Here is a 15,632-nt window from a genome sequence, read left to right as displayed (position 1 = left end):
ATCCATGATTTGTTTATTATTGCTTTAAGAAATTAATCAACAAATTACTTTGAATAATAAGGTGTATAATAAATTTTGTGTTGACTACGTCGGTTGTGCTTAAAAAACAAAGAGTTTTACTTTTTTTTATTAAATTAAACTGTAAATTAAATTTTATTATGGGTGTTTTTTATATATGTAAGTATGCCCTCCTCCTGATCAATGATCAATATGTAGGTTTATTTTTTATATTTGAACAGGTGATGAGCTATAGATTTTTACAAAAACTGAAGCGTCAGCTTATTTTTGTTAATTTTACTAGTCATATTCACCGTAGCATTGTACATATTTTAATGACAATAACAAGAATTTATAAGAGAGTCGCAGTTTTGTATCTCATTTAGCGATCTATCTTTTCAACTTTTCTAGCGCAGTGTATATGGTTCTCACTCGCTCGCAGGCCGCCCGCTCTCTTAGCGGCCATTCCTGCGCCGCGCTCTTAAAAATGGCGCTGGGACGAACGGTAAACGGGGCGATAATCGTACGACCCACACGCACACAGGCGCGCGCCAAGAGCTATACATAGAGGAGCGCTCGGCGGCAGAGCTCATTTCTTGCAGAGACTTCGTGCCGTTCAGATCGAGTGAAAGGCAGAAAAGAAAGCAACTCGAAGCCACATCGAATCATCGAGTGAAAGACAACCATTTTTTTACTGTGCAAAGTGCAGTTCGCTCCGCGCAATTACAACATTACACCCACACACACGTAGCCAAATCGGTTCGCGAAAGTGCGACACAAAGTGCAAGTGCTAGAAGCGCCGCAAGAGCTCGAGGCGAAGAGCAACAAAGAGAGTTAAAGAGTCTGCAAGAGCAGATCCAGAAAGAAAGAAAGTTACACTGCAAAAACCAACAAGATGACGACCAAAATGGCTATCAACGCTAAGGTTTGTAATCAAAATCAAAAAATTCGAATACCAAACATTACTATCTCGCGTCGCCGCCTGTTTCCAAGCAACGCCGAAAAAAGCTGAAATCTCGGCAAGTTAGCAACAGACAGAAATCGAAATATTGGCGGTTCCCCTATGAATATATGCAAATCACGGCGACGCTCGCTTCATCTGTTTATCAACGCACGACAAAATTAAAATAAAGAAAAAAAAAACTCACTATAAATAAGAATTCCCAAATTCACTTTGAACTTGAGATAAAAGAAACTGAACAGAACACGGTTATAAATTTATGCAAAAGGTTACAAGATTAATAAAGTGTCAGAATGGATTTAACTATGATCTAAAAAAAATGATTTTAATCGTGGTCTAAAAAAATTTAAAAAGTGTATTGCTAAGCTGTGTTCTAAAAAGGTTTTGAAGTAATATATTTATTTTAAATATTTCTTCATTCTACAAAGTTCTAAAAAGGTTTTAAAGTATAATATTTATTTTTTAATTAATATAAAGATTTAGCTAACTTAGTGGGCTAAATATTTATTCAGTCCACAAAGTTCTAAATTTTTGTATGTCAAACTTTTCCATAGCTCTAACCACTGGACTTGGCCTTATAGACACAGATATTATTTCCGAACAATCTGCCACGCTCCCAGCTCCAGACCACTTATAAATAGAACCCATTAATGTTTTATTTTGGACATTTATGGCCTGTCGTTATCGCCCTGCCCCTGATTCCTCGAATCCCTCGCACTTGCCAGATAAGCTTCACCCTTGAATGGGCAGACATGTAGACGACACATTCGATTCTTCTGTGGCGCCCAATTTTTCAACGGGTTTCTCGAGTTTTCAAATAAATCTAGTTCGTTATTTTTGGCTGATGCAATGCCGACCAGTGCTGACAACAGTTCGGACCACTTTGTTAGTTTAGTTTAGTTTAGTTATTTTTTGGCTTAGCCGATAGTTTGGGGCGATTTCATCAGCCATCGAGATCCGCCAAGGAGACCGGAGATCAGATCGGCATCAGCAAAATATACGAAATACGGCCGTAGATTAGCTCTTGCCGGAACCGAATCTAAACTGCTGACTCTCGTCTGACCCGGAATGTAGACTATAGCCATAAACTGGGGAGTTACATCAGTCCAAGCCCCGCCAACGAGATCGTCTGCCTTGCAAATTGGAAATTAATGAATGTGCAAATCATTTTCGGGGGTCCGGCGACAATGCTTTCGGGTCTAGACCCCGAAATTAGCATACCATCATTTAATGAGAAGCGAAGATTTATTGCCCTACCACATGTGGAACGACTAAACCCTAAGCTTAAATATTTATTACAAACTTAAATAGAAATATAAAAATAAATATAACCACAAATATGGCAACCCTCTTTACACATTAAATGTATTTATTTAACATTAAATATTGCTCTGGGTATTTAGATCTCTTGTTAATGCTTATGTCTGCCCTTGTCATCCTGCAGGATATTTTCCGCAACCAGCACCGCCTGATCCGCTTCATCGAGAAGTCCATCCGGCTATGCAGCAATCAGTCACTGAAGGCCGCCCAGCAGCAGCATCAGCAAAAGTCGTCGGCCGACTTCCAGATCACCGCCTCCGTGGACACACAGTACGCCAGCGGTGCCCCAGAGCCCATTAAGCATGACAAGGATCTGGGCCATCAGTTCCGTGCCTCCCAGCTCTCCGTGCGCTTGGCTGCCCCCGAGCAGCTGCACGCCAAGCCGGACAACGACGAGGAGCTAGGCTTCGGACGCCTCTTCACCGACCACATGCTAAAGATCTATTACCATAAGAGCCTAGGTGGCTGGCAGAAGCCAGAAATCACGCCGCTGGAGAACCTGGTGATGCACCCGGCCGCCAAGGTGCTGCATTACGCTGTCGAGGTGAGCATTACTTCTGGTGTATTCCCCACTATATTCACGACTGGTACCAATATCGAATGATGTTGTCGAGAACTCATGGAACGTGTGTTTACATACGTGACTCTCGAACCAGTCGCTTCTTCCCGTAAACCGTAATCCATAATCCGTCGGCCATAATCTCGCTGTCAACAACAACGCGTCGCACGTGTGGCTTATGAACTGACGTCATGCGGTTTATATATAGTATATAGTATATTGTATGGGCAGAATCCGAATCAAGATCACAGTCATCCGACTGTTGTCAATGGTGCCAAGTAGTCTTATCACTCATCCAAATGCCATTTCCAATCTGATTCCATTGCAGCTCTTCGAGGGCATGAAGGCGTACCGCGGCGTCGACGGCAAGATTCGAATTTTCCGGCCGGACATGAACATGAACCGCATGAACCTGGCCGCCCAACGCTCCGGCCTGCCCACGTTCGAGGGCCCGGAGTTCGTCAAGTGTCTGTCCCGTCTGCTGTCCATCGACTCCGAGTGGGTGCCGCACACGGACACCGCCAGCCTGTACATCCGTCCCACGCTGATTGGCATTGATGTGAGTAGCTCCTTAACTGCTGGGATGTGAGATTTTTTGACCTGACCAACCTATGTATCTGTTTATCCGCTTATAGCCCACTTTGGGAGTGGCCTCCTCGGACTCAGCCCTGCTCTACACGATCCTCAGCCCTGTTGGCAGCTACTTCAAGACGGGCTCCTCGGGCGCCGTTTCACTCCTGGCCGATCCCAGCTACGTGCGCGCCTGGCCAGGCGGCGTTGGCAATCGCAAAATGGGCTCCAACTACGCACCCACCATCAATGTCCAGAAGGAGGCGGCAGCCAGGGGGCTGCAGCAGGTGCTGTGGCTCTACGGCGAGAATCATCAACTCACCGAAGTGGGCACCATGAACATCTTCATGTTCTACGTGAACGATCAAGGAGGTGAGTCCAGCCCAGGGAATGCCCTGCAAAACATTCTACAAGTTTTCTGTTTCTCTTGTTTTCCAGAACAAGAACTGGTTACCCCGCCGCTGAGTGGCCTGATCCTGCCTGGCATCACACGTGACTCCATCCTGCGCATGACCCGCCAGTGGGGCAAGTTCAAGGTGTCCGAGGCGACCATCACCATGCCCCAAGTCTGCGAGCTGCTCAACCAGGGAAGGGTAAGTGTGCCCCTTGAAGGTTTTCGCCGAGATCTAATCGGATTTCCTCTATCTTTTTACATAGCTGCTGGAGCTGTTCGGAGCGGGCACGGCGTGCGTGGTTAGTCCGGTGAACCGCATCAACTACCTCGGCCAGGACCTGTACATACCTACCATGGAGCAGGAGAAGCCCGTTCACGAGCTGATCCGCGACACGCTGACCGACATCCAGTACGGCAAGGTGGATCATCCGTGGTCGGTGGTGATTGACTAAGCTCTAAGCCTCGTTATCTGTTATCCTGTAGATCCTGTATGCCCCTACACCCTTCCCCCTACCCCCTTCCCCCCTCCCGTACCGTGTATTAGTAGGATTTAGTTGCCAAGCGTTTGTGGGTTGCCAATGTGCTCGAATTTGTTTCGTTTGTTGTGCATTTAGCGATATATCTATCTGCATCTGTCTATATAATATTTAGCGTAGCGTAGGAAGTCCAGATTTCACTATATGCGATCGTTTAAGTTGCATTTAAATGTGTATTTATTTATTTATATGTCAGGAATTCGAATTGTACATAATTCCCAAACTTACCACGGTTCAATGTTAACGGTTAGTTTTTTTATTCTCTTTATTTTGTATAATATTTTTAGTTTTTTTGTCTTTTTTTTTTAATTTCTATACTATTTTTTTTTATTTTGTTTTCTTTCTGCGTAATCTGTTTCTTTTAAGCTGTGTGCATGCTTATGAATCGTCTTTTTGCGCTTTTACTTCCAAGCAGCGTCGACAGCAAAGCAAAATTACAAGAATTAGTTAGGAAATTTCGGAAATGGAGCGAAGTTAGAAGGAGAGTAGATCCAAAAACAAGTTGAAAACGTACCGGAGGCGAATGCATTTATTAGTGAGTAAGTGATCGAGGTGTGTTCTTGGAGGTAAAAGCGGCACGAGAGGAGCAGCAGCAGTCGGCGGCTGCGAGCTGTGACTAAAGCTAATCTATACCTGAACCTGTCAGTAGAACTTAGGCCTAGGCTGTAGACCTAACCCCAACCGAATCAAGCTGTATACTATATGTACCAACTTTAGCAGTTAAGTGAATCCATTTATTCCACAACGAATAAAATATGATAAAACCAATTGTTGTGTCTCTTAATATTGTTATTAAAATTAATTGTTATATTATGTTTAAAACTTAAAGTCGTATTTTCTAATTACACCCTTACTTGGGGATATTACAAATTAAATTTAACATTGCGCAAAATTCTCTTGAAAATGTTACTAGGCAAGCGCTCCTCGAAACATGTTGAGCAACATCCATTGGTGCTGTCAACATGGCGATGTTGCTTCGGTTGAGAATGCACAGCAACTTTATTGCTAACACATGTTCATATAAAAATATACTCTTTATTGAAAATCTTGGCCGATAGCGAAACAAATCACATATTATTCTCACACGACTAAATCATTTAGCTGCCATAGGAACGATCATTGGTTAATGAAGAGAAAAATGAAATGTATTATTATAATTTAAGGTTTTCTTATTTAGAACAAAAAATACATTAATTTTACTGCCAAATTTAAATTTAAATTTAAAATGATGATTAGTCGCGACATATAAAAAAATACATAAATTTGATCGCCAAACACTTGCTGCTGCTGGGCGCCTTGTTGCGTTTTCTGCTTGCCTGGTATATTTATTTTATTTATATATGTATGTCTGGCTAAAGCTCACAGTTCTAACAAAGAGCAACGATTAAAATAACTCAAAACCCCAAAAGAAAACAACATATGTTGTTGTTGTTAAATGCATTTATTGTAAGAATATTGTTTTTATTGTTGTAGAAAAAACAAGGCTTCAATTTGGACATTTTCAGTACAAATTCATACATTTCTGGGAGTCAAGTAACAGGCGAACAGAATCAGCAGGAGGTGGATTTACATTGGTGCAAATCAATATTTTCACTCAATGTTAATACTTCCACTCATTGCTTTCACTCCTCGCCACAGATCGGCTCATCTGTGTTCGAAAGTTATTCGAAACGGAGAGACGGACCAATAATGAAAGCGGGAGAGCAGCGGTTAGCATAACTCTTTGACTCAATGGATTTTCAGAGCTGCAAGTGACCTACGGTCTCCGCTCTCCTGCTCTTTGTTCGCCAGTTACGGTCTTCGCGGATTTAGAGAGCCGAAATGAGTGCACAGCGTTGTTTTTACTCAAATTCAACATTCCTCACTCATTGCACAGATCAGCTCGCTGACTCTTTGAGCGCAACGATTAAAATAACTCAAAGACCCAATGAAAAATAATAACTGTTGTTGTTGTTAAATGCATTTATTGTAGGAATATTGTTTTTATTGTTGTAGAAGCAACAAGGTTTCAATTTGGACATTTTCAGTACAAATTCATACGTTTCTGGGAGTCAAGTAACATGCGAACAGAATCAGTAACAGGCGAATTTACATTGGTGCAAATCAATATTTTCACTCAATGTTAATACTTCCACTCATTGTTTTCACTCTTCGCCACAGATCGGCTCATCTTAGTTCTACCGTTCTGTGTTCGAAAGTTGTTCGAAACGGAGAGACGGACCAATAATAAAAGTGGGAGAGCTGCGGTTACTATAACTCTTTGACTCAATGACTCTTTAGGAGCAACGATTAAAACAACTCAATTTACCGAATTGCTCAGAGCTGCCGTCAGCTACGGTCTTCGCTCTCAGGCTCTATGCTCGCCAGTTACGATCTTATGGGAATCAAAGAGCAGAGATGAGTGCAAGGCAAAAGTCGCACTCAACGACGATTGCACTCGGATCAGCGCATCAGTTCACATTCACTCTTTTGCTGTTTGTTTCCAAGTTTCTCAAAATTGAGAATATAGCAATTTATTCTACAATATTCGGGGAACTATGAAAAAGAATGTTTTTGTTGTAAAACTGTGTTGTTGTACAACAGTTTTATTGTTGTTGTAGCCAAAAGCCCGACTTCAATTTGTACATTTTCAGTACAAATTCATTAACTGCTGGGAGCCAAGTACCAGGCGAACAGAATCAGTAGGAGGTGGATTTTCTTTAGTGCAAACGAATTTTCCACTCAAATTTCGATATTTCTCTGATACGGTATTCGCAAGTAATGGGTTGCACTCATCTTTACTCTTTAATTTGCGTAAGACCGTAACTGGCGAACACAGAGCAGGAGAGCGAAGGTCAGCAGCACTCGCAGCGCTGAGCGGAATCGTAATTAAAAGAATAAATAACGTGCTCTTAACTTTGCTGCTTAATTCCCCGAAGACCGTAACTCACGAACATAGAGATGAAGAGTGAAAATGAGCTGATGCGCAGCTCATAGTTAATTGAGTGTAAGTAATATCGTAATTTGAGTGAAAATATTCGTTTGCACAAACGTAAATCCACCTTCTGCTGATTCTGTTCGCCTGGTACTTCACTTCCAGAAATGTATGAATTTGTACTGAAAATGTCAAAATTGAACAATAAAAACAATATTCCTACAATAAATGCATTCAACAACAACAGTTGTACTTTTGTATTGGGTCTTCCTTCCTGACGACCCAAAGGCTATTTAATTAAACACTCATTTTGAATTTTTGTATTTATTATTTTCGTTTCTTACATTTTCAATTTCGTTTCCGTACATTTTGAATGCGTTTATTAAAACTCGTAATTTTGTTTTTTTTTTTTAGGATCAGTTTTGTGTTAAAAAATGAAAGGCTAACAATCTTTTAAATGAGCTCTATTTGCTTGACATAAAACGTGTGTATGTGTTTTATTTTATTGTTAACGTAGTACTATTAAATATATTAAATTTTTTTTTTTATTGCTGCTGCTCATAGTTTTTTTTTTACTTTTTTTCTGTTTTCAATTACCAGAAGTGTTAATTGTGTTTAATTGTTGAAATTTAAAATCGAAAGGTACAATTTGTGGTTAATATTGATTTTGAAGCATTTGACATCAACTTGATTTAGTTAGTTTATAACTGGCTGTAAATTTATCCCTATTCGTTACGAAAATTGGCAAATTAAATTCGTTTATGCACCCAGCGAGTGATCAGTTAATAAAAGGCAAAGAACCCAATGGGAATTGCTTGAATAGATGAATGCTGTGTCTTTTGATTAAATCGGTTGCTTAGTTTTAAACAATAACAAATGCCGTGTCCTCTCAAATGCCATTAAATGAAAATCGATCTCAAGGTCAAGGACAGTGTCCCAATGTCCCAAAGGGGGCAGAAATCACATTGGAATTAAAGTTAGAGGTGTACTATACTAAGTTGTTGCTAAAATCCTATCCTAGGGGCTGCGGCAGTGTTCCAAAAACCACTTTTGTTAACTGGCGTGCTTGCTTGGTGAATGAATAAAGAAAATAAATCTCCATTGGTTTCAAATCCCTGAAAAAAAATGTAACTTAAATAAAATAAATTAAAATTTTTATTGTGTTGAAACTAAATCGTTAAAGTCTCTTTTTCTATCAAGTTTCTGCGTGTTTAATATCCAATGTGATTTCCACCACCCCCAAACCTAATGTTTAATTGCAAATTGGGGTCTTAAGGGACGAGCTAAGAGAAGCCTTGAAAGGCTGCCTAAAAGTATGCTTTGATATTCAAGCAAACTTTCAGGAACCTTTCCAAGGCTACACCAACCCAATATACATAACGGAACTTCGTTGTGATTTCTATATTATTCATTAAAGTAACAATAACAAAAACGAAATGATGCCTCAGGTTATCGGGGAAAGATGGGGGATCGTGTCTATATAGAGATTGGTATATGTATAACAAACTTTCCTTGCTTAGCTTGAGAGAGAGTGAGAGAGATATATAGATAGATAGAGAGAGAGAGAGAGAGACTGAGTGAGTGTGTGTCTTGCGTGTGACCGAGTGAGTGAGGGAGAGAAATGCAATGGGTGTCCTTAATTGTTGTTGCAATTTTTCAATGCAGCCCTCGCAGCGTTCCGTTCTTAATTTTCAACCAATTTTATATTTGTATTTGAGCTTTAACAATTGTCAATGATTTCCGTTTCCTATTCGGCTTAGTTCTCCTCCCCATAGATTATATAAACAAATTTAACATTATATGCATGCTCGTTACGTTTGACTTGATTTGGATTTTGCTAGCTGCAAATATCAATATATATATATACATATACATACATATATATATATATCAATATATATATATACATATACATACATACATATATATATATATATATATATCAATATCAATCAATTGTTTACTTTTACATAATATCCTTTACCTTTCTTGTAGACTGCAATTACCTTCTCGCATTCGCCTTGCTATGAATGTATATTTTCATTATATAGGTGTATAATTAGGCTATAAATATTTGATTCTCCGAATGATTCCTCCTTCTGTCAAAATGTGGATATCCAAATAAATTGGTAATTATAACTACAAAAATTTAAAAGTGAGGCTGAACTCGGCTGAACTCTGGCTCCGGCTAAAATCGTCCCTGACTAAAGTCTAACTGAGCGAGAAATCATCGTGGGACCCACAACGATCGCCTGGGAATTACAATATATATAATATATAATTTGGTATTACGTCTATTACTGATACGCTACTGGGTATCGCTATGAGGTTGCATCTACTCCGCATGCAACTAGTACACTTCCTCCTCCTGCTTACCGACTATGTTCATAAGATATATGTAGAGTCGCGTGAGTGTGCGCTGCCCCTGGAGGCCCGAGCTGGGCCGAGTACCGAGATGCTAAACAAATGCGTCAACAATTCACTGATCAAAATCGAAATAATTTTTGGATTTTACGGTTGGCTCGCTTGGTCGGCTCGCCTCACTAGCAACGCTTTACAATTTGGTTTCGAGTGCTTTTTGGGTTCGTTTGGGGTCCTGGGCTTTCTGCGGTTTTCTAGGCCTTGAACAGCTGCGGAAACTCGTTGGCTATCTCCCGCACCAGCTGCTGATCGGAGGCACTGCACTCGGTCTCCTCGCAGAAGATGCGCGTGAAGATCTTCATGAGGTCGTGCTTGCGGTGCTGGTGCTCCTGATAGTTCGTGTTGCGCAGGATGCGGCGGCACAGCTCCAAGTAGCAGGGTCGCGTCTGCAAGGAATACTGCTAAGTGTTGGGTAGACTTTTAAGATAACTCCAGACTCTCACCGAACTTCCCGCATCCAGGTCGGAGAGCTGGCGCACCACAATGTCGATGAGCACCTTGATGTCGTTCGTGTAGAACATGCCGGCCGTGTCCGGATGACTGAATATGTCGATGAACATGCGCAGCACCGTGTTCATGTGCTCGTTGGGGTGCTTGAGCAGGCGCGTGGGATCGTCTGAGGATTAAACGAGGTCACATTAATACCAAGCACATATTTCCTTTTGGCCAGAGTTGGTTAAATTGCATTCTATTCTTAAGGCTAGATCCCACATGCCGGGTGACTCACCCTCCCGATTGAGCAGGAGCAGCAGCTTCTCCGTGAAGACCTTGGCGGAGGGCAGGTTCTGCATCGCCTCGATGATAACGTTGAAGGTGTGCTCGCTAAACTGCTGATTGAAGGCCAGTATCAAAGCAATGACCATGTCCACCAGGTGCTCCGGGTTGTTGCCCTCGACAATCTCCAGCAGGAAGCTGGCAAAATGCACGCCCAAATAATCTGCAAAGCGAATCCATATATGGGTTCTGCCGAGAGAGAATTAGTGACCAAATCTCACCCTGATGGTTCACCGGCATGGGCTGTCCGAGCGAGAAGATGATGGTCAGCATCTTGACCAGCTGCTTGAAGCGATCCAGATTGGAAAAGTGCGTCTTCATGTCCTCCACCTGAGGGGGTTTAGGTTTCAAATTTAAGCAGGCTTCCTCTTAAAGGATTTCTTCTTACAATCTCCAGCGGCAGCACTGACGTCAGCAGTATGTCCACGATAATGTAGTCCAGGTGGCAGGCGGCCGTAAAGGTCTTCAGCAGCAGGCGCTTGATGGACCAGCGTGTCTCCATCTGATAGTACTGGACAAGGTTGATGAACATCTGGTACTGGTCGCAAGACATCTCATAGCAGCTGATGTTCTCATCAGCGTTGTTCTGCGGCAAATTGATGTTACGGGTTGACCATGTTGCCATAGGGTTTTCACACTTACCAGAATCTCGACCAACTCCTCGAGGAACTGTATTATGTCCTCCTCATCCTCGTACAGCATCCAGGTTCGCTGCTCCGTGTCGTTCTTGCAGTCGGCCAGCTGGGCGAAGAGGTACTGCAGTCGCTTGGCGTCGTGGGTGATACCTAGGAGCTCCTTGGGTGTGGCCACCTTGCCGGTGACATGGACGGCCACTGCCTCCAGGTACGGATTGATGGCTCCGTTATACAGCTGCTCCAGGCTGGTCAGTACCACGCGCAGAGCCTCGCAGGATAAATCAAAGCTGAGGTTGGTGTTGCGCCGCAACGCATCCACGATCTGATACACATCCGAGGACTCAACCTTCAGCTGTCCGCGTGCATAGTTAGCTGCGCTGTTGCTGCCGCCAGCAGCTCCTTCCTCGACTGACCTGCCGCCCCGTTCCCGGTGAGATGGACTCTCGATGCTGTCCAGCGCCTGGCTATTGTCCGCACTGTCACCGTTGGCCTGACACCCGTCGTCGCTGGGAACGGCGCTCGCGTCATCCGACTTGTCCGGCGCACTGTCCGCCTCCTCTGGCGGTAAATCCTGATGCAGGGCTCCCGTGCTACCCCTTCCGCCGCTGCCGTTGCCGGCACTTCGCACGGCCGAAGCAGAGGCGGAGGCAGATATGGAGGCAGACGCCGTGCTGCCATTGAGGGGCTTGTGTTGGCTGGTGCTCATCTGGCTGGTCTCTTTGTAAGTGGTCACCACGTCCTCGCTGGTCGTGGTGGTGGTCGTTGTCGTCTCCGACGGCTCCGAAGTGATGCTGTTATCCTGCGCCACATCTCCGGCCGTCTTGGCAGCAGCTGTTGTGGGCGTGGCAGGAGCTGGAGCTGGGGTGGGAGCCGGCGGTGCTGGGAGCGGCTGCTGTTGCTGTGGCGTCTGGATGGTGCAGCTGCTGCCATGAAACTGCATGCTGCCCATGCTGGGGGACTCCACCATGCCCTGGCTGGACGCGGGACCGCACGAGGATCCCACCGCTGGACTGGACATGCTCTTCTTGCTCATGTCCAATCGCTGGGATCCGCCGCCACTGCCACCGCTCGCCGGCGGACTGTGCTGCCGGTGGTGCTGGGAGTGGAGCTGAGTCTGGGACTGGGCTGGGTGGGGATGCGAGTGCCGGTGGCTGCCCTTGTCGCTGTAGCTGTGCGAGTACGACAGCGAGGAGTCGCCGTCGCGCTCAGAGCTCTCCTGGAAGGGCAGAGAAAAGATATGAATGAAGTTTCAGGAAGGATTCGGCCTTCATCATTATTTGCATCTCACCGCATAGAGCCGCTCCATGGTGTGCTTCTTCTCGCGCAGCCTGTCCAGCAGCTCGTCCTTGGACATGATGCCATTGATCTCATGGTCCGTGCACTTCTCCAGTGACTCGATCGACGAGTTCAGAAAGCTGATGAGGAAGTCGTGCTCCACCTGCCACGGTTAGACGACAGCTTTAGATGAGTCTCAACTCGAACCTTGGCTCAGCGCCAGCGTTACCTTAATCTTCATTACGTAATTGGAGGGCACGAACCCGATGTTGCCCTTCATGCTGACCACCTGCCACCAATTGCGCTGGCGGGCGGAGGTCTGGTACAGGATGAAGTATTCGCCCTCATCGAAGCTAATGGTCTTGGGATAGACCGCCTGGAAGTCGTACAGCGCCTTGAGCATCTCGATGCCGATGGTGCCGCCACTGCCAATACCAATGCCAATGTCAGCTCCGCCAGTGGGGCCACCTATTCCTGCTCCCCCGCTGCTGCCTTCGCTTCCTCCGTTACCTGCGGGCGATGTGGGAGCTGCTGCTGTTGCTGTTGCTGCAATTATTGATATATAAAGGATATATAGGATATGCTTAAGGCAGAACAACTTTCGGATGAGGGCGTCGCCACTCACACTCACACACACTCGCAATCGACACGGGAAAAATCGGAGAAAATCGGCGGGGCAGAGAAATGGGGAAATAGAAAGGAGGAAAAACTGCAGTGGACTCTTAAAGGAGTTGACGACTGCCTGCGCTTTTTTCACGACACTGCACTGAATCGGACTGAACTGAAGTGGACAGGACAGAACAGAACAGAACTGGATGCCACTGCAGTGCAGGAATCCGTGAAGCAACTCGGAAACAACGGCGTAACAATGGGCGGCGGGAGAAGGCGGAACTTTAGACCAGCGCTCCCACACGGAAAGAGGAAAATGCAATTTTCATATTTCACTCGCATTCGCACTTTCTCCCTGCCTCTCGCCTTCTTCTCACTCTCTCGCACTCGCAGGTCCTGCAACAACGCCTTGCGCTTTTGATCCTTTTCAGCTTACATTGTTTTACCCGCACTGACACACGCACACACACATACACGACGAGTATACAGGAGAGGCACGTGTGCTCTCTTCGCCGTTGTTGTTGCTGTTGCCGTCGCTGCGGAAAACTGTGTGTGCGAAAATCTCAACACGGAAAAATCCTTTTCAAAACACAACGCCCCCTCTCGCTCTCACTCTTGCTCTCTCTCTACGCGCGCGCGTCCTTTTGGCCACTCTCAAGCTTTTACTCGCTATGTCCCTCTCTCCCGCAGGTCCAGTCCTATCCTTAAGAGAGCGGAACTAGTTCCACTTAAACATGTCGCTTCAAGTCCAGCCACCAGGCAAAATCCTGGACTCCATACCCCTAAGCATTAGGGTGTTCTTAAGGGAATTATTAGATACCATATGGATTTGATGATTTCAATAGATTCTATTCAATTCTAGAGCTTACCTTGGAACTGCTTAAAATTTGGGTGGATTTCCAGGTTAAAACAGAAACCACGTAACTAACTCAAATTCTATTATAGCAAGGCCCCAATAATATACAAAAGTTCATCAAGGATCACCAGTAAATCTTCTAATATTTTTTAAAAGCTTTGAATTTTTCTATAATTATCATTTACCAGGTAATTGCGGTTTCATTTAAAACAAGGATTGATTGGCCCACACTTTAGGGATTTGCAATCTATTCCATACTATTTTTTTTAGTAGGAGCCGTAGGAACCTCTGTTACTGATTTCGGAACTTGTCAACGGAAGGCACCTGCTAGACTCTCATACCCATACTCGCACCTCAACTTTCACACACAAAACACACACACGTTGTTAAATGAAAAGGATGTATGGAAATGTGACACAATGGGAAGAATAAGAGGGGAAAAACGAAAGAACAACAGTCACCCGCTCTCCAGCCCACTTACCCATCTTTTGGGAGGCGCACCTTTTACTGTAATTGTGTGTCGTCGGATGTCACCTGTCCCTCTGTGTTCTTCTTCTCCTTCTGCTTGTGCTCCTGTTTCCGCCACAGCCAGTGCCACTTCCCCAAGGACGTTTGCATATACATATATCGAATCGGGCGGTGGGTTTCTTTGCTTTGCTTTCCTTCACACCTTCCTCCTCCGCCTCGTTCGGATGGGCGTATTTGCTGGCTACCCTTTGTGCTCCGTTTCGTATCCAATGTCCTGCGGCTGCTTGGTGACACTCGGGTTGCTCAGTTTCGCCGTTCCGCCATCACTTGTTGTTGTCCCTGTTGGCCACCGCCCACGAATGCCAGTCCGTTCGTCCGTAATTCACTTGATTAATTTTGATGCTGCCGCTCGTCGAGATGCACTTGTTTCCGTTTTTACCGTTTTTCCAGTCTATCTATCTCTGTCTCCGGAGCCTTCGTGTCTCTCGGCTTGCTTCTCTCGTACTGTCGTCACACACACACACACACACACTACTACATAACTAATGTTTCAAGTGTTTTGTATGAATATAGGAAATGCATAAAAAGGATAAAAGACAAGTTGCTGATTTTGTTGTTATTGTTGCTGCTGCTTCCGATAAGAAAAGATGACGGATCAAAAAGCCGCACAATACACACTCACACACAAGCGTTTGTATACACAGGGCTAACGGTGGCTAGAGTTTGTTTTTATTGGCAAATAAGCACTCTAACAATTTAATAAAAACAATACGGTTAAACGCACTTAAATTAGCCGTCATAATTGTTTTAGATCGAACGAAATACTAGTTAGTCTTTGGCAGTATGGCCCCCGAGAGATCAACAAACAAACATTATCCAATCACTTGTTTTTGTTTCTCCCTTTTGTTGCTTTCCCATGATTAGACAATGGCGTAGACACGAGCCCATGAAGGGGGTTTTAGCTTTCAGGGAGAAAGACTTCTTATTCTAGCTGAAACGTATAGAACATAAAATAGGCTTTTAATAATGTACATGATCTGTGCCATAAAAAAAAAAAAAAAGAAATGTGCAGCTCATTTAATAAACAAAACCTTTGTAGATACATTTTAGCCCCGAACCCCCCTTAAAAGCCACTGCCAGCCCCATAGCTAGAGGTGAGACACTAGCCGGTTGGTCCAATGTGTTATCGTTATCGCTCACCGACATCCGAGCTGCCAACTTGCGGATCAATTCAAATAAATAAGAATTTCGGTTTTGGTAGCTTGTGTGTTTCTCGCAAAACGTTTTTTATTTTTTATTTTCATTGAATAATTACGTTGATGTGGCGACAGTACATAGTGTTG

At 44.2% G+C, this 15,632-nt stretch overlaps 2 protein-coding genes across 4 annotated transcripts; one reads left to right on the top strand and one right to left on the bottom strand.

Moving 5' to 3' along the window:
* Positions 1-585: 585 nt before the first annotated feature.
* Positions 586-5,105, top strand: Bcat (Branched chain amino acid transaminase). The gene is made up of 6 exons (XM_017179433.2): positions 586-922; positions 2,403-2,822; positions 3,166-3,396; positions 3,473-3,779; positions 3,846-4,000; positions 4,065-5,105. Exons 1-6 carry the CDS (start codon positions 893-895, stop codon positions 4,251-4,253), a joined length of 1,332 nt encoding a protein of 443 aa, XP_017034922.1. The 5' UTR covers positions 586-892; the 3' UTR covers positions 4,254-5,105.
* A 4,140-nt stretch (positions 5,106-9,245) lies between these two features.
* Positions 9,246-15,157, bottom strand: LOC108083539 (NCK-interacting protein with SH3 domain). 3 transcript variants are annotated; one of them, XM_017179382.3, is made up of 9 exons: positions 14,303-15,157; positions 12,586-12,902; positions 12,370-12,519; positions 11,089-12,297; positions 10,835-11,032; positions 10,668-10,776; positions 10,400-10,609; positions 10,116-10,288; positions 9,246-10,058 (listed from the first exon to the last, which is right to left on the bottom strand). In XM_017179382.3, the coding sequence occupies exons 1-9, from the start codon at positions 14,304-14,306 to the stop codon at positions 9,867-9,869; spliced, it is 2,562 nt and encodes an 853-aa protein (XP_017034871.1). In that variant the 5' UTR covers positions 14,307-15,157; the 3' UTR covers positions 9,246-9,866. The 3 variants fall into 3 exon arrangements, with proteins under 3 accessions (XP_017034871.1, XP_017034872.1, XP_070144135.1); XM_017179383.3 differs by having other exon boundaries at positions 14,323-15,157; XM_070288034.1 differs by lacking the exon at positions 14,303-15,157 and adding an exon at positions 14,007-14,129.
* Between the last annotated feature and the right edge of the window lie 475 nt (positions 15,158-15,632).

Source organism: Drosophila kikkawai, chromosome X (genome assembly GCF_030179895.1).
Source record: "Drosophila kikkawai strain 14028-0561.14 chromosome X, DkikHiC1v2, whole genome shotgun sequence".
In the NCBI taxonomy this organism is placed as follows: domain Eukaryota; kingdom Metazoa; phylum Arthropoda; class Insecta; order Diptera; family Drosophilidae; genus Drosophila; species Drosophila kikkawai.
The sequence above is the reverse complement of the archived record's forward strand: the minus strand, read 5'-3'. Positions and strand labels throughout refer to the sequence as shown.

What these genes read in the sequence shown, in the direction of transcription:
- Bcat (XM_017179433.2), top strand. Translation starts at nt 893, where the DNA reads ATGACGACCAAAATGGCTATCAACGCTAAG. An exon ending in CCACGCTGATTGGCATTGAT is followed by an intron (nt 3,397 to 3,472) that starts GTGAGTAGCTCC and finishes ATCCGCTTATAG; the next exon opens with CCCACTTTGGGAGTGGCCTC. An exon ending in CTACGTGAACGATCAAGGAG is followed by an intron (nt 3,780 to 3,845) that starts GTGAGTCCAGCC and finishes CTTGTTTTCCAG; the next exon opens with AACAAGAACTGGTTACCCCG.
- LOC108083539 (XM_070288034.1), bottom strand. An exon ending in CATGCCGGTGAACCATCAGG is followed by an intron (nt 10,610 to 10,667) that starts GTGAGATTTGGT and finishes TTCGCTTTGCAG; the next exon opens with ATTATTTGGGCGTGCATTTT. An exon ending in ACCTGGATGCGGGAAGTTCG is followed by an intron (nt 10,059 to 10,115) that starts GTGAGAGTCTGG and finishes TATTCCTTGCAG; the next exon opens with ACGCGACCCTGCTACTTGGA.